The following is a 23,154-nucleotide window of genomic DNA, read 5'->3' on the forward strand; positions in this document are numbered from 1 at the left end:
GAGCAGCTTAACTATGCCTAGAATATTCTTTATAATCCTAATAGGTGCAATTAATTGGGTTCAGGTTACCTGTCATATTTTACATATGTTAAAAAATACCTGTGTATTAGACACTGTCACCTTTGATTTTTCAGGTGAGAAAGCTCCGACTTAGACTATTCCAGCTGAATTAGAACTCAGATATTTCTAATAACAAAGCTCTCTCCCTAATACAAGCTGCTTCCATATAACTTACCGTAGAAACAAAAACAGTGTTAAAACATGGCTGTCAGGAGAGATGTTAAAGATGATTCATCTTTCAGGCATTTTTTCCTAACTCTGACTGTATTGAGTATTTTCATTAATGCCATCACAATTGCTATATACCTAATTTTAAATTATTTATGCAAATGCTTTAGCATTAATCAAAACATTAAGTCCAAGACAGATAAAAAACAGAGTTGGCTAAAAATAAATCAGAGAATAATAGGTTACTCAGAGTAGTGTAAAACTAGTAATTAAGCCCCCTTGGCACATTTTTCAGTGTGAGCCCTTTAAACTTTGTTAATTGCTAAATAACTACATTGCCCACCTGCCATCATCATAGAGGCTTCTTGTTGCTTTAATTCTGGAGAAGAAGGAAAGATGCAGCTGGCCCACCAGTGCTTTTGGCTGGGACTCAAGATGGCCTGCTCTGCTTTGCCTTTTAAGATTTGTTCATGAAGATAAAACTACACAAATATCCACCCTCAATGTCTGAGGATCTCATTTGTAGAAGACACCTATGCTATAGTGGAGCACACACAGCATCAGGAGTGAGGAGACGTATATTCAAACAAAGACTCTGCCATCTACCTGCTAAATGTGACTTCAATTTTATCTTCCATGAGGGAAGAATGACATTATATTTATCACAGAGTTGGTATGAGGAGCAGTGAGCTAATACATACGAGGTGACTTTCCAAAAATTAAAATATTATACAAGTATAGTTAATTTATCAATTATTTCTAATACAGTCATATAGTGAGACCTATGCAAATGAATGCTTTGTACTCCTTTGTTCATTTGAGATCTATTCCTCCTGATGAGATTCCAGTTCTTAGGTCTAGTTGATTGTTAGTTACATCCAGTTACATCCCTACATGACTCACAGCTTGGTTGTCTTGTAATTGTCTCATGTAGTCTTCAAATCAATCCTTCTCACCCACCAATCTTTAAAACTCAGAAAAAGAGCCGATTATGATTTATAGAGACTTAAAAGGCCCCCCAAAATATCTAAAATTGAAGCATGATGACCTTTAAATAAGAAATGGAAATGCAGATTTAATTGTGCTTCTGAGTCTCCTAAAAGGCAGCCATAGAAGAATGTACAGAGCAGAATCTGCACTCTTAGATCTCTGATTGGAGTGCAGCCCTCCACCTACTGAGTATATAATTTGGGGAAGTTGTAAACCTAACTGTCTCGTCTGTTTCCTTATTTGTAGAATGGAAGTTATAAAACATACCTCAAAATATTATTGTGAGTGTTAAATGGGATCATATATACAAAGACTTTGATATCCTTTCTAGCATATAGTTGATTGTCAATATCGATCCCCATTTTCTAACAATTTTAAAAGACCACCATCAATTCTTAGCCCCCAAATTCTGTAAAACACTTTCAATTGTTCTTCCATTTCACTACCTTCCCTAGGTTGTATTGAATGAAACTTCAAATGATTTTTTTAAACTTACATATTTATCTGTAACAAGACTGAAATCTCAAGGATCTGGATTTTTCAGCCAGGATAAAACTGGAAATTCTCATGATTATCAATAAAATATCATATGCATAGTATTTCATAAAAAAATATACTCTATAAGATATTTGTACAACATCCATACTATATAAAGTGTATATATTGCATACACTAAAACATGAGCTTTTTTAAACCAAAGGCTGAGCTGAATTGCTTGTACTTTTTTTACTATTCTCTTTTTCAGTAAAAATTATTTAAAAGTTCAATGCATATATGTATAATGTAGTTTCATTGTAAATTGCCCAAAATGACCAAGTCAATAAAAGAGCAAAAACTCATTGAGGTCTTCAGTTCCCAAATCCAGCACTAGCAAGGAACCTTCATATTCCTAGCATATCTACATTCCAATTGTACCCAATGAGTCCAATATTCTCGTTTCACTACCCCTCTGCTTATCTGTCTTCACACAGGCAACTATGGAGAAAGTGGAATGGAAGCTTTCAAAGATATGTCAGCCAAGGAAGGGATTTGCATCGCTCACTCCTACAAAATCTACAGCAATGCTGGGGAGCAGAGTTTCGATAAACTGCTAAAGAAGCTCAGGAGTCACTTGCCCAAGGCCCGGGTGGTGGCCTGCTTCTGTGAGGGCATGACTGTGAGAGGTCTGCTGATGGCCATGAGGCGCCTGGGTCTAGCTGGAGAATTTCTGCTTCTGGGCAGGTGAGTGACAATGAGAAAATTCACATGGAGGTAATACAAAATTTTGGCAGCATCAGAGGTTATCTTTTGGTGCACAAGGACAGATGCTTTGGAAGTTTAATCTGTGTAGTGGAAGTAGAGCTTAAATATAAAATACCAGAGTCTGGAAATAATCATGGAACATAAGTAGATATGCCATGTGCTGATTAATGATGATAACAGAAATAAATACATAAAGATGATGAGTCTTTAAGCTCTAAAAAAAAAAAAAGATAACTATAAGGAAATGAAATGGATTCTTAAATACATAATTCCATTGGGAAGTAAGCATATTTCAAACTTTTCGTTGTTGCTTTTAAAATTGATTTTGAAAATGAGTACCTAAGCTTGTTTTATAATACAAAATCATAGAAAGTGAAAGTGAAGAATTGCTTTTAGAATTTTTAAAAGCATTAGAAAATTGGCTCATTATCTTTTATAACAAAAGTGTTATTACACTGCCTGATCGTCATTACCAGACAAGTTTCTAAAAGATTAACTTCTGTAGGGATTGACTTTAATTATCTGGACGATACACTTGATTGGCACAACTCAACTCATTCCCTACTGACTCTGTTGAATCAGTATATTAATCAGGGTTCTCCAGAGAAACAGAAATAATAGTGCGAGTATATATAGCAAGAGACCCAGGAAAGCCGATTGTGTAGTTCTGGGTCCAAAAGCTGACAAGCTTGAGACCCAAGAAGAGTCAATGTTCCAGTTCAAGTCTGAAGACCAGAGAAGACCAACATCCCAATTCATGCAGGCAGGCAGGAGTTTCCTCTTACTCAGCATTTTTATCCTATTCATTTCTTCATTTCTTTGCTTGATTGGATGAGGCCCACTCACATTAGGGAGAATAATCTGTATTACTCAGTCTACAAATACAAATGTTAATCTCATGTAATAACACCCTCATAGACACACCCAGAATAGTGTTTGGTCAAATGTCTGGGCACCCCATGACCCAGTCATGTTGTCACATAAAATTAACCATCACAATCAGTGAGATGAACCATAGTTTAAATGTGTGAATGCAGTTCACCATGCCATACCTTAAAAAAGTTCTCATTATCACGTCTTTTCTCAATAGGCAGCCAATTTAAAGAACAGATAAAACCTTCAGAACCACTGCATCTTTCTCAGTACTACTGTCCAAAAAAGAAAGCCAACTCACTTGTATTTAATTTTTGATGACTTGTTAAAAAAAAAAAAAGGTGCTTTTTTTATTTTTCAAATGTTTAACTGACCTTCTGTGATCAGACATAGCTCCAACTTGGTTATTTTGTGACAGTCATTTTATATACCTAGTTCTTTTCTGTCTGATCTGATGGCAGTAGATTGATGGGACTATTTTAGTACAAGGCCAACTCTCCTTCATAAAAGTAATATTGAGTGAGAATCCTTTTTCATTGATGTCATACATGTTGTCTAAAATCATCCCTAGTTGGCAAGAGCTATGTACTGTTAGTTTCATACAACCCAGGAACATTCTTATTGCCAATGTTCTTAAATTTCAAAGTGCAGTATTACCACTGGGGTAAAAAGAACAGGAAAGAAAGGGCTAACTTTGAACAGTTCTGCTTTTCTGATAGGGGATGAGAGATTCTAGGGGGATGAGGGATTCTGTTTGCTGCTTTGTCAACATTAATAAGACAAATTAGCAGCATTGTTTTTCAGCCATATAATTTGTTAACAAGTAAATGTTTTTTGATCACATGTACACAGGAAAATAGATTGGTACTTACTATATTTGTCACTTTACATCTGTATTCTATTGCCAGCAGCACTACAAGACCAAATTTCTATGTATTATATGTTTTTAATTTTGTTTTGCATATGCTGTTTACAAGAAGTTCTCTCTACATCACTTGATTCATGGAAAAATAGTTTTATAACCTTTAATGCAATTTCTTAACCTCTTCCTTATTTGACTAATAACAATTTAACATTTACTTTTATGAGCACCAGTTCACTTCCACTTTGAGAAATTTTGTTAGAAAAGTCTTCCTTGCTCTGATTTACAAAATAACTCCCACGAGTTTCCACCTCTTGCATTATGTTTTTTTCTTTGAAAGTAACATGTGATACTCTTTCAAATATTTGGTAACAACAATATGATTTTCAGTCCCTTTTATCTTCTCTTTGAAGCATTTCTTCTTTCAGTCCTACTTCTTCATAGTCAAATGAAACTCTAGGTATTAATAAAACCATTTATCAGGACCATTGGTAGAATTGTTTATCAAATGCTGTGTGCCAATTACTATGCTAATCACTTTACATGCATTGTTTTCCTTAATCACTTGACAAATATCAAGTGCCTACTATATGGTAAGATGCTTGGGATATATCAATGAATAAAACAGACAACAATCACTACTCATGGATCTTATAGATGATAAGTTAAATAGAAGGTAATAAGTGCTATGAAAAAAAATAAATCTAAGAACAACTTGCATGTTTAACACTATGTCATCTCTATTTTATAGACAAGGACTCTAAGACTCAATAAATATTGAGTAATAATGATATGAAAAAAGCTATATAGTAGTATGGGATGATATTAAAATTGAAAATAAGTCTGTGTAACTCTGAAGATGGAGTATTTAGCACTGTGTTTTGCTTCTTAGTAAGTTTAAACTATTCCTGTTCATAAAATTGGAGGTCTGGAGTAATGAGAAGAAAAGCAAACTGTAATAGTTGTAAAAATTCAGAACATCTACTCACTCTCATTTACAAATGAGGAGACTAATAACCCAAAGATTTAGATGACCATTGTCAAGGTTATAAAGAGCCCAATTACTGTGACTCATAATCCAGTGCTTTTCTCTCCTAGCCTGTCTCCTGTAGAATAGAAACAGGGGAGAAGATATAATCTGAAACAAATCCCATTCTTCATAAATTCTGGTGTATATGGAAACTGTCCTAGATAATTCAAATTTAAGTTAGCATTTTTTAATTAATGTTCCTTTCTAAAAACTCCTATTCACCATATAACTCCTCTTAGCATTTTAAGATTATTTTGTTTGCATGTATTCTCCCAATCTCTCTTTATGTTTTTACCTTTCCCTACCCCCAACTCAACTTGGATGGATAGTTCTTATAAACTAGAAGTCAATGCTATGAGAAAAGGATCAGAACTTCCTAGAAGGTCCCATATTTAATGGCTGTAGTTACTTTTAAACCTCTCTAGTGACCTTGGGACAGTCAGATTTAATAGGTCATTCAACTAAAATGTTTAGCAGGACTAAAATAACTCTACTGCTAAGACAATTTCATCCATCAACATATCTCACCATCTGTGCTGCACATCAGTAGAATGTTAGAGTGATATAGACCTGGCCACAGGGTCTTCTTATAAACCTGGCCACAGGGTCTCCAGGTAATCTGTTTCATTGCCAATAAAAACATCCTGTCCATGTCCCTGAATAGTCTTGCTAAATACTTTGATTCTGACAGCAGGATGGGATCAGTAATCTAAACAGAAATGATATTTCTAAAGGAGCTTACTTTTCTAGAATGGATACAGTATTTTAGTTCTTGGCCTGCGAAAATATTCTTTGAGATATTTATGAATTATAAACCTGAATATAAACTTGAAAACAAGAACCAATTTTTAGCAAATTAACTATTTAAAGATCATTTATTCTTATCTATGATTAACTAAAACTATTGATCTATTTGAATTAAAACTCTCCTTCAATATGATGATTGTTATCAGGTCATAAGAGGAAATGTACATAAATTGCAAAACTGTTTGGGAGTTGTAGCCAGTATCTCTTAGCACCAGGTCACTCTACATCAGTATTTTTCAAAATGGAAAGGACAAGAGCTTATCTAATAAATATCTTTGTGAATTGAATTACAAGCAATTGTTCTTGTAAAACTATAATAATAGCTATTACCCAGAAGTAGACATTAGACTTTATTCTTATATAGCACTGGAGTATTTATTCCTATATTAGTCATTTGAAAACAAGTATATTTGTCTGCCATTTGGGCCACCCATTGTTATTTAATTGTAATGTGAAAGAAAAAGTTTTTTTTCATTGCATTTACATTAAGTGCTAGGAGACAAGGAGGATGAGAAAGAGAGGAGATGATGAGAAGAAATGAGAAGAAGTTGAGAGAGAGACAGATGCTAATTAAATGGTCCAAGCAATGCCAGGTATGTCAAGGTTTAGATGACTCTGAGCTTCATACTATTATCTCCATTTTATAGGGGAGAAAATTGAGACTCAAGGAAGGTAAACGACTGGGTACGACCATGCCAGTTTTATTTTCTAGGGGCCATTTTAAGTATCTCAAAGAGAAGTTTCTTAGCAACATAAATGTTCCTACACCAGTGATAAACTTAGTTTACTTTTATTTTTACTTTCATTATCTTAGTAAAGGCCTTGAAAATTGTAGAGATTTTTGTGAAATTTATATTGCAAATAAGGCAGACAAACTGTGCTCCCAATATTCCTGGAGTTGTTTTACTGCTTACCTATATTGGGTTGAGAAGAACAGACTACTTGCATAATGTTCACTCTATGAACAGCCAGTTGTTTAGAGTCTTGGATGATATGCAAAACTCTCTGAACCATATGGATTGAGCATAGAATAACAGGAGCACAAGTGAAAAGTTTAAAGAGGAGAGTAGGAGACAGTATTTTGAGCCTTGCAGTATTTTGATATTTATTTCATTGTTGGAGAAAGCTTTATTTTTTTGGAGTAAGAATATGATAGGTGAGATTGTTCCAAAAGATAACTCTGGGTATAGATTATAGACTAGCAGAGATAAGGCAGATATAGAGGACTGGTATCCCTAAAAAACGTGATACCAGGGAGTGTAGATGATGAAAAGATGGCAGACCAAGGACTACTTACTAATTAAAATATGCTTAATACCTTGTTTGTGGGGTATTGCATATATCCGGACTCATCAAAATGTATACATTAGATATGTGCAAATTTTTTATATTATTATAAATAAGTTAAAAATTCTATAGGAGCTGCCGATGTGTTGGATATTATGGAAGAGTAAATGGGAAAATTCAAGGATAACTCCTAGGTTATTATGTCATATAACAAGGTGAATGATAGTATCTTTATTGAAGGTATATCTGAGAAAAAACATTATGTATGAGGTAGAAAGCATATCCATGAAATCAATTTTGGATAAGTCAACCTAATGTGCACTTCAAACCTAAAAATAGCCAATGAAGCAGAAGAATATGTGAGTCTGGAGCTCATAACAGACATATATGCTGTAAATAAAAGTGAATAATCTGAATAATTCAGGTTTATTAATGGAAGACAGTATGTAGAATTAAAAGAAAAAAGTCTAAAAAGCTAACTTTGCAGAACCTCAAAATTTAATGATTGGAAAAAAGATAAACTATGCAAAGGGGAAAGGGAGAAGGCAAATCCAGAGAGTATCACTTCATCCTAGCCAATGGACAGTGTGTTTAAAGGAGAAACCACTAGTGTCCAATGATTCTGGGATGTCAAGTAAAAATAATACTGAAAGAACATTTAGATTGAGGTGGAAGTAATTAATGATTTGGCAAAAGATGGCTGAATGGGTAAGTAAAAGCAGATTCAGAATGAAGTGGCTGAGAAGTGAGTAGAAGTAGAAAGTGAACCTATGACATATAAGTTAAACTAATAAGAAATGGGGAATGATAAAAATATATCTGGAAGATAAATGAGGTCAAGAGAGAGGTTTTTTAACATAGTGTTTTATTCCTTCCAAAAATATAATTTATGAAAAATAATTTAAACAGCAAATGAATATAAATAGTGAAATCACTTATATTTCATATCTGTATCAATACAGGATATTATTAAATTATTTGGCATTTGCTAACCTTATAGGTGAAAATTGGCCTCATTATTTTCTTAATTTGTAGTTCTTCAATTGTACATCTTTCATTTGTCGATAAGTGATATATATATTTATTTTTTCTGCAAGCTACAGTCGTGCACTTAATTCATTTTTTCTGTTTATTTTTCCTTATGAATTTATATAAAAGTGCCTTTTAAATTAAGGAAAGCAGTTCATTGACATATATAGCAAATACCTCTTGTCATTTAATTTTGACTTTATTTATGGCAATTTCAGCAATGCCAAACTTGGGTTTGTAGTTATTTTCTTTACATTTTTTATGATTCATGGAATTTGTATATTGATGTGGAAGCTGGTCACAAAGGTTTATTTAATTGGTTGTTTAATTTTCGGATCCAGTTAGAATATGAGAATTCAATAAATGAGAAGGGACAATTAATAGTATAAAATCCCTAAAAATGTGGGACCGGGTGACAAAACATAGATAGAGGGAGCAAGCTGAGAAGGTCAACTCCAGCATTGGAAGAGAAATAAAAAAAAAATACATTAGGGTTCGAGTTAGATATGTTTAAAGGTTGAAAAATTATAGACTCACTTGGTATAGTCTCTCTTTGAAAACCTGGAGACAATAAGGGACTGTGCATGTGTGTATGTGTGTGGGAGCAGGGTTTGTGAGGTAGGGAAGGTAGTGGGTTATGAAGTTGTCAGTAGAAATTGGAGAACCAGAAAAACTACACTGTTAGCAAATGTAGTTTTTATTTTATATTACTCCATATGGTACAAAGAATGGGGAGATAAAGATCTGGCTATACTATCATGGAGAAATTTTCTTAACAACAAATTTTGTACTGTCAAATCAGTATTTTAACATATTCTATTAGGGGTTTTAAAAGTTGATTAAACAGCTCTGTTCTCAAATTAAAAACCAAAAGCAATGAGTCATGGAGAGTAATATATTTTAGCTATTAGAGACCAAGTCTGTGACCTGTGACCATATAGACCTCCTGCCACTGCCGTGAAGCCCCAGAGTTACAGGTGGGGCTAAATACAGGACTCTGCTGCTGTAAAAGATGGCTTTCAGAATGACAATAGGACATTCTGAGGACACACTGCTCTCCAAAAAGAAGAGACTGAGTCAAGTAGTGTCAACTCTTTCTACAGTTTCACCAGACTGATATCTCTCTCATTCCCAGGAGATAAGGGAGGAATACTAGAGAAAAGCTATTCCTGTGCTTTTCCTACCTGGAGAGTGAATATCTCTAAGATGCTCCTGATGGAACATGAAGAGTAAGATATATTCTATTTCTCATAAGTCCCTTCTGAAGTAGATAGATAATATTAATTGACTTTACAGATGAAAACAGTGGGGACATTACTTGTCTCATCAGTGTCAGCAAGCTTACTAGATGTGCAGCTGAAATTTAAATGAAAACAGTTGCATTGTAAGATGCTACAGATCTGATGAGTTGAAATGCCCAGAAGGAGAACAGAGCATCCTGATGTCATAGGACAAACACGATTCCTGTATGTTGGGTGATGCCCACTGATGACTTTGAAAGCCTCTTCTGGTACAGGGTTTGTGTTCTAGAAGCATCTGTACCTCAAAGGGTTCTGGTAGCTTTAAGACTGATTGCACTTCTAATATTTGTTTAGGTAAAATTTAAAAACAAGTGGATAATAATAACAGCTATTATGGAGTATGCTTTGTGCAGAAAGCACTGTTCTAAGTGGTTGGTTTTATGTATTAATTCGATAACTCTATAACAATCCTATTTTAAAGCCATTATTATTAACCTCATGTTATTGAGGAAACTGAGACACAGAAAGACAACTAATTTGCTCAAAATCACACAGAAAGTAAGTAGCAGAGAGGACATTGGAAAATAGCTTGCATCCTTAACCTCTATGATAAACTATCTAGATCATTGATAATCCTTAATTTCAATAATCAGTTTGATCTTTATGGTATAAAATATAAATTTATTTTTTCTATTAATAAAGTAGATGATCTGCTAAAGAAAAATAGTAATTAAAGATGATTCTGAAGAGATTTCTTCCTTTTTTAAGTAAGATAAATAAAACCTAGTGCTATCTGATGTTCTTTAAAACAGAAAAATTAAATGATGAAACAGACTAGTCAATCTGCATTACTGTTTTCCTCTGAAAACACTCTGGTAAAATTGAGTTTTCAGTAAACAGGAAATTTTAAATTTTGGCTTTATAAGAATGATCTGTGAAGAAACAAAGGCAAAAACAGAATTTATTACTATGTGATAATACTAGGTGAAATTCATTTGCTCTTTCATTATTTTCTAGAAGACTAATATGATTTGGTAGGGTGACAGTCTTATGTACATGTTGTTTCTCTTAGAAGACTTTGATAAATCATTCTAAAGCAGTAGCTGGCAAACTAAGGGCCACAGGCCAAATCCAGCTCACTTTCTGTTTTTGTAAGTAAAGTTTTATCAGAAAACAGCCACACTCATTTACACAATGTCTATGCTTTCAGGCTATAATGATAGAGTTGAGTAGTAGTTATAACAAAGGCCATACTCCCATAAAGCCTAAAATATTTGCTTTGTGGTCCTTTGCAAAAAAAAGTTTGCTAACTCCTCATCTTCTGGGTTTTTTGTTGTTGTTGTTGTTTGTTTTGTTTTTTCATTTGTGTAGATGGCTTTGCTTACTTACGCAGCATATTATGATTTATGAATATATATATTCAGTAGCAGTCATTGTGTACACATAAACGCCACTTTCTTTTCAATTCTCCTTAAAGTTTTAAGGCTCCTGCTGGGTCATGGGGTCATGTAGTTTTAGGAGGGTAGGTCAAATTTAGGGGTACAGATTCGAGTGCTATGTTTATCAGCAGAGAAGGAGACTGAGAACAAATGAGCTTTTTTTTATTATTATTTTTTTTATTTCACATCCTGGAACATAATGTTCAAAGTAATTGGAACATACAGTACATTTGAAATACCTCCTTATTCAATCCTGAGTGATTTAATTTTATTTAACATTTTTAAAAAATGTGCTCAATTTAATAAGGAATATACTCTTTGGGTATAAATATTAGTCTTTTTTTAAAGGTTATTTTTTCTTTTCTCATTTGCTAAATTGGATTGATGGACCTGGATTAAAAAATACATCATTTCTCCCTCTATCTTACCCATTTTCCTGAGAGTTATTTTTCTAAAAATAAATTATTTAACCTTGCATAATAATCTTAGTGGACTCCCTTTTTCTTTCATATTCAAATCCCTAATTTGGCATGTATGGTCTTTAAAAATATGACCAACTGTGCCACTCACTTCCCATTATACTCAGAGGTAAGATTTAAAATATTTAACATCTAGTAAGAAATGTATCCAGTTAAAATAGATGAAATTCATAACCAAAGGATATATCCATGCCAGTGCATGCTGCCTAAGTACTAGCATTGATATAGCTCTATACTCCTCCCAGTGTGACTAAGTCTTCATCTTTCCTATATCAAAATTCTTATAATTCCTCAAAGGTGTCAGGATCAGAGTGTCACCTACACTGTCTTCTCTTTGGAATGACTTCCCTGTCTTTCACTAATGAAACCCAAGTTTATCATGTAAGACGGTCCCTAATAGTTTTGAAGCTATTCTAAAGTCTAGCAGGACTTCTACAGATCCTTTAAAGCCCCTGGGACTTTTCATTTCTAATTTTGTTTTCCACTTCCTCTTTTCCACTAAATACAAGCCCCTAGAAGTGTGGGTAAAGGTTTATCAATCTTCGTGCCTCCAGTACCTAACATATTATACATATTTGAGAATGGCTTGACTGCAGAGGAAAATCAAGTGTGGCAGGTATATAGAGGTAGAAAATAGTTCTCTTTAACTCTATTCAACCTAAGTAAAACACAAGTTTCTCAGTGTAAAAGCAGAATGAATGCATGCCACTTTGCAAGGAAACCGATAAGAGCCCATGTAGAGGGCAGAGGTAAACCCTGAGGACATAGTCTCCATGACTTTATGAAAGAGATCTATTTCATATGTTTTAGTACAGAACGGTGAGCTTTTGGCCTTTACAAAACATGTAAGTGAAATATGAGGTACTTTCTATGAGGCTAAACCATCAATCAACTACTCAATCACTTGCAACAGGTGAAGTCAAATCATTAGTAAAATAGTGAGGCAAGGAATACCATCATCAACACATTTGGACACATGTCTGTGCTGTTCAAAGGAAGGCTTCAAAAGTTTGTTTCTGTCAAAGGGAAAGAAAACAGGTTAAATTTCTTAACTAAGATGATGAGTGTTGATTAGAAATGGTTTAATTATTCACTCAGGACACTTTAAAGCTTTATTATCTTCTACTATCTTATCAAGACATGAATACAAATCTTTACCTTTCAAGATGATTTGGCAGCAGTCCCCAACATTTTTGGCACCAGGGATGGTTGCTCCTATGAAAATCTAATGCCTAGTGATCTGAGGTGAAGCTGAGGTAGTGATGCTAGTGCTGGGGAGCAGCTGTGAATACAGATGAAGCTTCACTCGCCTCCTGCTGTGTGGCCCAGTTTCTAACAGGCCACAAACATGTATCAGTTTGTAGACCAGGGGCTGGGGATCCCTGATTTATAGAGACTCTAATTTAACATATTTTGACCACTCTGTTTTCTTATTTGTTGCTTTATTTTAATAAATTATTTTTAGAACAGTTAGTTCACAGCAAAATTAGGAAAAAGGTACAGAGATTTCCCATATTCTCCATGCACACCGGCACGCACAGCCTTCCCATTATCAACATCCTGCCTCAAGTGGTATTTTAGTAATAATTGAACCTACCTTGATACATCATTATCATCCAGAGTTTATACATTAGGGCTCACTCTAGGTGTTACACATGCTATGGGGATAGACAAAGATATTATAACATGTACCTACCATTATGGTACAGAGTATTGTACAGAGTATTTTCACTGCCCTAAAAATCCTCTGTGCTCCACCTATTCATCCCTCTCTCTCCACTAACCCTTGACAGCCAATCTTTTTTACTGTCTTCATAGTTTGGCAGAATGTCACATAGTTGGAATCATGCAGTAGACTTTTCAGATTTTCTTTCACTCAGTAGAATGAATTCAAGTTTCCTCCATGACTTTACATGGCTTGATGCTCATTTCTATTTAGTACTCTTTATTATCCCAATGCCACAGTTTATTTATCTATTCATCTATTGAAGGACATCTTGGTTGCTTCCAAGGTTTGGCAATTACGAGTAAAGCTTTTATAAACATCCATGTACACGTGTTTGTGTGCACATAAGTTTTCAGTAAATATCAAAGAACATGATTGCTTGCTTGTATGGTAAGAATATGTTTAGTTTTCTTAGAAACTGCCGAACTGTCTTTCAAAGTGACTGTACCTATTTGTATTCCTATCAGGAATGAGTGAGATTTCCTGTTGCTCCACAGTCTTGCATTTGGTGTTGTCAGTGTTCTGGATTTTGTATTCGTTTATTTTTAATATGTTTTTACAGATAGTGCAACAGAGGCAGAAGAATATTTTCAAAAATCCAATCTCAAAATCAAGTCGTAATTTTTTTTTATTTGCCTTTTCATCTTTAAGACTTTGAAATGTGCTCATCTTTTTAATGAGTACTTTAACATAAGTAGACCTTAGGCCAATGCATATTTTCCCATCTTTCCATTCTCTCTTTTATTTTTTTCCTTACCTCCTCTCACCCTACCGTATTCCTCTCCTTTCCTTTCCCCAAAGTAACTAGTATAAATAATTTGGCTGTTTTCTTTTCATTTCTTCTTGTTCTTATAATTATCAATGTACACATTTCCCCCCATATTTTTGACTCTGATGATGTTAAATTTTGTCATTCCTTTTATGTACATAATCAAATATGGTTCTTTTGTAGTTCTGGATTTCCTTTTTTAATCAAAAAGAGTTCTTGAAGCCAGGAAAATACCATTTGTTTGTTTTTTATCTTTATTCATTTAAAACAACCAGAATTTTTTTTAATTAAATCTATGTAGTGTAGATCCATCATTATTAAGTCAGATGCTCAAATATGCCTGCAGGATTTACTAAATAAATCATCCTTTCCCACTGAAATAATGATAATACTTCATTTTATTAAATTTCACATCTTAAAAATTACATATTTTCAGTATACTAGTATATAATTTTAGCTCTCTCTTTGTTACCATTGTTTTGTCTTTCATTTTGCTAGTAGCATAGCATTTTTATTACACTGTTTTTTTTGTATAGTTTAATAACTGGTAAGGCATACGACAATAATTATTCTTATCTTAAGAATAATTTTTATTATTTTTGTTAAATATTGTTTGTCCATAAAAACTTTAATATTATTTTTATTATAAAATTAGGTTTTCAAATATTAATTTTTGGAGGATTGACATTTTAATGTCATTAGATGTTCTAATCCAAATATAGAATATTAATTTTATTCAAATTTTTACATCCTTCCATAAAAATAGGTTACTTTCTAAAGATTTGTATTTTTATTGAATTATTACCAAGCTTTGTAGTTTTTGTTAGTATATTTTAAATTTCTAGGTATATTCCTAGTATAGAAAAAAATCAACTCAATGTTTATATAATTCAAATTTTATTTTTAATATTTGTAGCTATTTCCAGAAGCTTTGAATTTTCTAGACATGCAATAATTTTATCAACACAAAATAATCCTTTCCATTAGTTATACTAATTATGTCATTCTCTTGACTTATTGCATTCGGTAAAAATCTTTAAAACACCGGTGTATAATAGTGATAGCAAGTATCTTTTTCTGTACTTGAATTTGATGAGAATAATTTGTAATTCTTACTGTTCAGAATGAAATTTTATATTTTTGTCTTTGTTATGTTTATTTCTTTTCTTCTTATATTGTCATTTTAGCAATCTTGAGTGCTCATATTTTCAGATCCAAATACACACACACACACACACACACACACAAATTAAAACATAAAATTAGATGTGGAATTAGGAGCATAAATGGTGAATTTCTAATTTGCTCTATCTCAAGGAATAGTTTTAATTATTGCATTTGCATCTGGTTCAAGATGGTAAACTAAATACATAAGTTTATCTTTCCTCCTGCCTCCAAATCCATTGAACTGAATTGTCATTACATTTAGAGTAAAAAGCTACAGTATTTACAGCATTTTACCAAATTACCACAAAATCACCTCCCCTTCCAATTGATCCTTTCCTCTTCCACTCCAACCACAGTTGTCTTCTTACTGTTTTTCAAAAACTCCTAGTTCCATTTATACCTGAGAGTCTGTGCATTTACTATTTGCTTCCTTTGCTTTCCCCCAGATATCCCCATCACTGGATTCTTTATCTGAAGTCTTATTCAGATGTTACCTACTCAGTGCAACTTCTCTGATCACTATACTTAACTTGAAATATATGCTGTCACCTACACTTCCCACTCCTTACCACTTGATGTTTGTCAACAACACTTATTACCTTTTAATATGCTATGTGATTTTTCTATTCTCTTTGTTAATTGTCTCTCTAGTCTGTGCAAGAATATGAGCTCCAGGAGGACAGGGATTTTTATCCATTTTCTTCACTGCTCTAGCCTCTTTCCCTGGAAAAATACATGGCATGAAATAAAAACCTAATAAAATCATCTTAAGCTGGAGAATGCTTAACTCTTATTTTGGCTAGTAGAATTTTTAGTTTTCTGGTTAGAACCCCAGAATCACCTGAGGTCAGAAATAGCAGTTCTAGAAGAAGCAAGTTTCACTTCGCCGGCCAAGTAGTAGTTTTATGATCTCAGAACAGCTGAGCTATTCCCCTTGCTCTCACCAGCCTCTTCTCACCCAAACTCTCTTTGTATGGCTGGCTCTTCCTTTGTTCCCAAACAGAGCCTTGAATAGAAAAAAAAGGGCCTAACATATTAGGAAAAAATTAAAAACAAAGAATTCTAGAGATTTCCACGAAGTATCAGGATTCATGCCAGGGGCTGAATCATGTGAGACCTAGTAAAATGAGATATGTTTGAAGATTAGGGTATGAAAATGCAACAGTGCTAATGTGGAGCAGTGACAAATAGGGTCTTAGTCCAGAAGATGGCTTTAGGGAGGGTGACTGAATTAACATAGAGGTAAGTGATACTTCTATTAGTTCACTGATAAGTTATTAACATATATGTTGAATTTTCTAGGGGTTTCTGTGTTTTTAGTGTTCAGATGTCTTCATATCTTAAAAAAAAAAAAAGACATTTGTCATTTGTACAAATCACCATTCACCCTGGGGAGAGAGCATAATTCCCCCCTCAAAAAAATCCGTCACAAATAAATCTTTTGTCTCTTACAACAAAATCTTAGTTCAGATGATATGCCAAGAAACTTTTAAGATGTATCTACATTTAATATGGTAGCCTCAAGAGACTGTTATAGCTTGACAATTCCATTTTTACGTCTTTGCAGTTTCTATAGCAGGCTGGATTGTGTGGCAAAACAATTGAAAAAAGGCAGTGGTGAAAACTCCTGTGGGAAAATTTCATTCCTAGAAATGCTATATAATCTTATGATTTCTAAGCAGAGAAGATATACTTTTTTTAGTTTAAAATTCACTACTGTGCATTTTGAGGCAATATCATAATCATAACAGTGCTAATACCTTATATTTCTGTAGTGCTTTGAAGATTACAAATGCTTTTATGTGTATTATGCCATTTAATCCTCCTTGTGTAGTAAATGCATGATAGTTATCAGTGAAAATATGCCCAGATGGCTGAAAATAAACATCAGCCACCCAAATAAACAAGATACCAGTTGCTACCAGATACATGCCTTAGAAAACGTTAATGAAAGTTTCAAACATCCAAAGTGAAATTAAGTAAATATATGTACATGTACATGCTTCTGTGTGTATATATAGTTGATGTCTGCGGTTATTTTAAAAAAGACATTTTTATATTTATTTTTTCAATAAGTATTTATTTGATACTTACTACATTTAGGCACTGTACATTAAATATAATGTAGCAAAATGAGCAATGTGACCCTGCCCTTCTTGAGCTTAGAATCTAAGTAGACAACAACTAAGAACCAAATATTTAATTCTATGGTTATTAGCTTTATTGAGGTATAATTGATGGGCAAAATATTGTACACATTTAATGTATCCATTTTGATGAATTTGGATACATGCCTAACCTGTGATACTGTCACCTCGTCCAAGGTCCTAAACATATCTATCATTTCCAAAAATTTCCTTGTTTTCATGTGTGTATGTTTTCTAAAAATATAGCATAAAATCTATTTTTTAAAAATGTTTTGAAGTACAAAATATTGTATTTTTAACTGTGCTGTTTTGTATAACAGATCTCTAGAGCTTTTTAATCTTGCATAATTAAAAATTTATATCCATTAAAGAACAATTCCTCTTTTCTCCTTCTCTCTGATGACCACCATTTTATTCTCTCCTCTGAGTCTGACTATTTTAGATGCCACATATAAGTGGCATTGTGCAGTATTTGTGCTTCTGAGACTGGCTTATTTCACTTAGCATAGGGTTCTCTGGGTTTATCCACGCTATCATAGATGGCAGGGTGTCCTTCTTTTTTAAACCTGAATAATATTCCATTATATATATACACATTTTAAAAATCTATTGATTTGTCATCTTGATTATTGTGAATAATGCTGCAATGAACATGAGGTTGCAGATATCTCTTCAAGATCTTGATTTCAATTATTTTGAATATATTTCCCGAAGTGAGATTGCTGGATCATATGATAGTTCTATTTTTAATTTTTTTAGAAACCTTCATACTGTTTTCCATTCTGGATACTCCATTCTACATTCCTATCAACAGTGTGTAAAGATTCCAATTTCTCCACTTCCTCACCAATATTCATCTCCCTCCCCCCCCCCAAGTGATAGCCACCCTAAAAAGCATAAGGTAATATCTCATTGTGGTTTTGGCGTGCATTTCTCTGATGACCAGTGATGTTAGACACTTTGTTATATACCTGTTATCCATTTGTATGTCTTCTTTGGAGAAATATTTATTCAAATACTTTGCCCATTTTTAAACTGGGTTATATGGATTTTTTGCTGTTGAGTTGTATGGGTTCTTTATATACTTTGTATATTGATCCTTTATCGGATAAATGGTTTGCAAATATTTTCTCTCATTTGTAGAACGCCTTTTCAATCTGTTGATTGTTTTCTTTGCTGTACAGAAAGAAGCAAAGTTTAATAAGTTCAGTTAAGGAGTCATCTGTTTATTTTTGATATTCTTTCTTTAATTAAATGATGATGATAATTAATGGTAATTTATTTTGCTAAAATAATTGGCAAAATAGAAAACTGAATTGCCAATGTTACATTGACTCTAAATTATTTTGTAACCATTATAATTTTTGTGAACCATCTTTCAAGACTTCCCCATGATGCACATATATCTTTAAAGATATTATTACAGAAGGAATACTGATGATACTAAATACTGAATGATACTAAATACTAAAAATCAGCTTGACACCTACAGCAAGATTTGTCCTTTTCTTTTACATAAAAATAATTACTTCTTCCAGTGTATTGAAAGTGAAGTAAAGTAAGGATGACCAAAAATATTAAAGAAAATATGTAGTCTCATTCACACTAAAACCCAAGCTGCCCTAATTTCTTTCAGTGTGCCTTTAGAAATATATAGTTATATCCTTTCTTGTGGATAGAGCCAATATTTGCCCTAATTAATCTTATTTCCAAAAGCTGTAATCATCGAATCTAGCTTGTCTTTCCTCTTTCATATCTTGAGTGATTTATTTATATTTAAAAAAAATGAAGCAGCTTTTTCAAATGTTTCATGTTAACACATTGTACCCAACTCATGTTTATGTTGTCAATCTCATTTTACAAGGATCATTGAGGTATGATGAGAGACCCAGAGCCATATGTCAAATGATATCTATTCCCTCATCATACAAAAAGTCATACAAAAAGGTTGATTTGCTGATGTAAGAAATAACTCATTTCTGAATTAATGTAATTAACATGACAGAGTGGTAAATAAAGCAAATAAGACTGCCTTTGATATTCCCAAACCAATTGGGCTAGTGCTAATGTATTACCTCTGGAGGGAAAAATGGAAGACGAAAGAGAACATGTATAAAATAGCAAAAAACTTTTATCCTTGTTTGGGTGGCATTCACTTTGTTATCAACTGGCAGAAATACAGTAATTAAGAAAAAAAACAAACCTTAACTCAAACAAAAGATTCAAGATCCAGCTTAGTTGATCTTCATCCTGCTAGTTGAAATAATGGATGATAGTGAAGGTAAACCAAATAGCCAGCAGAAAGATAATAAAAATTAAAAGTAGCAGATGAAAATATAAGAAAAAAACAAACAAACACATTAGACTGAAACATTAAGAATTGTGTAGGGTACTAAGTTTCAGACTGCACTAGTGATCAGGTGTGGTAGTTTTCACATGAACTCATAAGTATTAATTCAAATGTGTTTATACATCTAAGATTAAAACATATGTGGCATAGGTTTACACATATGATTTATACATGCAGTATTTGAAACTCTGAAAATGAGCACATAGTAGTTAAGAATGTTCGATTTAACACATACATACTCACCCCTCCCCCTCACATAAACACAGTCACACATATACACACTTGCAGAAGTCAGTAAATGATTTAGAGCTTTCTAAATAAATCTTAGTACTTGTCTATGGGCTATTGGTGAGGAGTGGAGGAAAGGCAATGCATATAGAAGTTCTAAGAGATGAAAATATCCTTTCCTATGATCTACCTTGTAGTTCCTGATATGTACATAAAAGATCATTATTATCCATAGCCCTTCTCCTCTACCACTCCAGAGCATTCTGTGAAGCTTTAAAAGCCAACCTCATCAACTTCCGATAATGAGGGAAGGCTTAACACTGTCATTTAATTCCATTTTCTTGTGAATGCCTCCAAACTGAATAAAGAGTTTTTGTTTCTTAAATCACACAAAGACAACAAGAATGGCAGAAGAAATGATAGCATCGCAAACTTAAAAATGGACAAGTGATAGAAAGAATTATAAAGAAAGCCAAATTTTCAACCAAGAAGCAAATCAATATGCAATATAGAACCTTCCAAAAGCTCAAGAATTGTGATGGTAGTTACCTCTGGAATGCTGGACTTTAAAAATGCAGAAATAATTGAAATTTTACATAAGCATCAAACATCCCCAGAGTCCTACCTACCTGGCAGAACAGCTGAAATTGATTCAGAGTATAGAGCAAAAGGGAGGATCTCTGGATTGAAGGGCCCAAGGCCAATTAAGTGGCAGAGCACTACCCTTAAATGAGGAAATAAGTAAATGTTGACAGCCCCAGTCCTCTTCTCCAGTTGGAATCCCAAAATGAAGGCAGCCAGATCTTTCTCTGCAAGCTAGAGAGTGAAACTACATCCTTCCCTGAGACATGTGACTATCCCAACTTCACGGATAGCCCAATGAATAGCCCAGTCAGGACTCCCTGATATGAACTCTATAAAAGACAGACTCCACCCATAGGCACAGAGTCTCCATTTTTTTTTTTTCGTTTATTTGTTTTTAATGTCCCACCGCTAAATATGAAGAGACCATTGCACATCTTTAGACAGCTCAGAAAAGACTGGAGGACACAGTTACTCTTTAGGGAGATGAAAATTTCAAATAAATAACTAATAGTAATATTTACGAAGACATGACAAGATATTACATTCTTGAAAATAGAGGCAAGTACTGCACAAAGGAATAGAATTAGGAAAAGTCTTAGAAATGTAATGATAGAAATAAAACATTTAATAAAAGGGTATGAAGAAGCAAATTGAAGAAACATAAAAATGTACAACAAAAGGGCAAAGAAATGGTATATAGGAGAGAAAATATAGGATAGCTAGAGAACTAATCCAAGAAGCCCCAAAATTTAAATAAGAGAGAAAATAAAGGAAATAAATCATTAAAACCATATTTTAAGGAAATTTCCCAGAACTGAAAAACATGAATTTCAAGATCAAAATGGCCCTCTAAATACCTCAATGGGTGAAAATCCTCCCCCATCACCATATGGAGGCAAATTTTTGCCAAATTTTAGATAACTGGAGAAAAAAAGAAGATATATCAAGTTTCTAGAGAGAGAAGGTGGCAGGAGATGTGGGAGAAAGAGAGAAGAAAAGAAAAAAGAGAAAATTTAAAAGAATTGGAAATCAATATCACTTTGAAGCATTAAAAATATTTAAATACATGAAAAGATATACCACATTTAGGGATGAGAAGAGTCAATATTGATAAGATGGCAATTCTACTCCCGCCCTGTATGCTGCTTTCTTTCTACTTCCTAATTTTTCACCATGCACCAGCTAAGCTATATTTCTTGGAGTTCTCAAAATATAGCCTTTCTCTGCCTCAGAGTGCTTGCACATGCTTTTCTTTCAATCCGAATGCTCTTTTTATAGTTTTTAGCTCAGCTAATTCCTACTCATCTATCAAATTTCAGTGTAGATGTCACTTCCTCAGTGAATTCTTCTCTTATTACCCTAAATAACTTCACTCCTATTGCATGGTCTCATATTATTCTATATTTTTAAATCATTGTCTTTATGTAATTTGTAATTATTTATGAATTGTCACTTTTGTCCATATAGAATCCATTTTACTCATGAGATCATAAGCTCTACTCTGCCTAGGACTGTGACTAGGACATAGTAGGTCACCTATCAAATTATCCTGTGAGTTATCCTGTGATAAAATTACCTTTTTTGTAATTCTCTGTTCAACTAAAACATACATTCCATGAGGCACAGATTGTCAGTTTTGTTTACCATTGTATTCTCAGTGCCTGGCATTTAGTAGTTGCCCACAAAATATATAAAGTCACTTAAATATTTGGTCCAAACAATAGTCTGAGATAGAAAGTATCAAAAGAAACTTAAATGATAACTTCCTTTGAAATGATTTCCCATAAAAAAAGGTATAAAAAAGCCAAGATACTCTGTAAAGCATTAGGCATAAGCCAATTCATCGCAAAATTTGTGTAGTGAAAAAAGAGAATCTATTATTTGCTAATTTATTTATTACCAAGTATTTGTTATAGACCTATCATGTGTCAGGTCTAAGAGGCTCTAATGAGTTCATAGTGGGGAAGAGATAAGGTATAGAGGCAGAAACTGTGGTCATCTCATGTAGACCACACCTGTCTACTGCTTTCAGAGACATATTGCTCATGCCTCAGAATTTTCTCACCGGTCATCTTGGTTAATCCAGACCTTTTATCCTTCAAGGCCATCCTAAAGGTCTAAATCTTCTTATGTCGAGTCCACTCTCTCTTTTGAAAACATGGAACTTTGTTGCTCATTTTTGCTTCCATTACTGTTTTCACTGGGAATACTAGCACCTTTCCTCCTCTCCACAATACCTACCAGTTTTTCAAGGGCCTTTTCAAGTCCAAACTCCCTGTGGCTGGAGAAAAATCTGGCAACATATACTAGGTTCAAAATTTGAAGTGATTTTTTTTTTCCAAGCTAACCTTTATCCAGAAGGCAATGGACTTATGGAATATACTAAGTAGGAGCAGGGTTAGTACGTTAAGAATAACTGCAGGAGTAAAATGGAAGTGGATCAAAAGGAGATCCTGACTGGAACCTGGGAAGATCAGCTGAGATATCAGGAACTGCTAAGGGTCTGAAGGAAAGTAGTCATAGGGGAAGAGCAGAGAAACTAAGGGTCATGGGGTTGGTCCTGGAACAAAGGGGTTATCTGCTCAGGAAGTAAACATTTTAGAACTATGCTCCTTTTCCCCTTGCCTTTTTCTCCCCTTTCTTTTTGGCTCTTCAGGAAAATTTCCAAAGATGCA

The 23,154-nt window shown here is 33.7% G+C and overlaps 1 protein-coding gene across 6 annotated transcripts in view; it reads left to right on the plus strand.

Annotated features, from left to right (window-relative positions):
- The window catches only part of GRM5 (glutamate metabotropic receptor 5), a 402,927-nt gene that overhangs the window by 152,053 nt on the left and 227,720 nt on the right, over positions 1–23,154 (plus strand). For all 6 annotated transcript variants that reach the window (XM_016153165.2, XM_036221804.1, XM_036221802.1 and 3 more), the window contains one exon: positions 2,190–2,439. In XM_016153165.2, the coding sequence (XP_016008651.2) occupies positions 2,190–2,439 (250 nt within the window). The remainder of the gene's footprint in view (positions 1–2,189; positions 2,440–23,154) is intronic.

This window comes from Rousettus aegyptiacus, unplaced genomic scaffold, assembly GCF_014176215.1.
Source record: "Rousettus aegyptiacus isolate mRouAeg1 unplaced genomic scaffold, mRouAeg1.p scaffold_m13_p_5, whole genome shotgun sequence".
Classification (NCBI taxonomy): domain Eukaryota; kingdom Metazoa; phylum Chordata; class Mammalia; order Chiroptera; family Pteropodidae; genus Rousettus; species Rousettus aegyptiacus.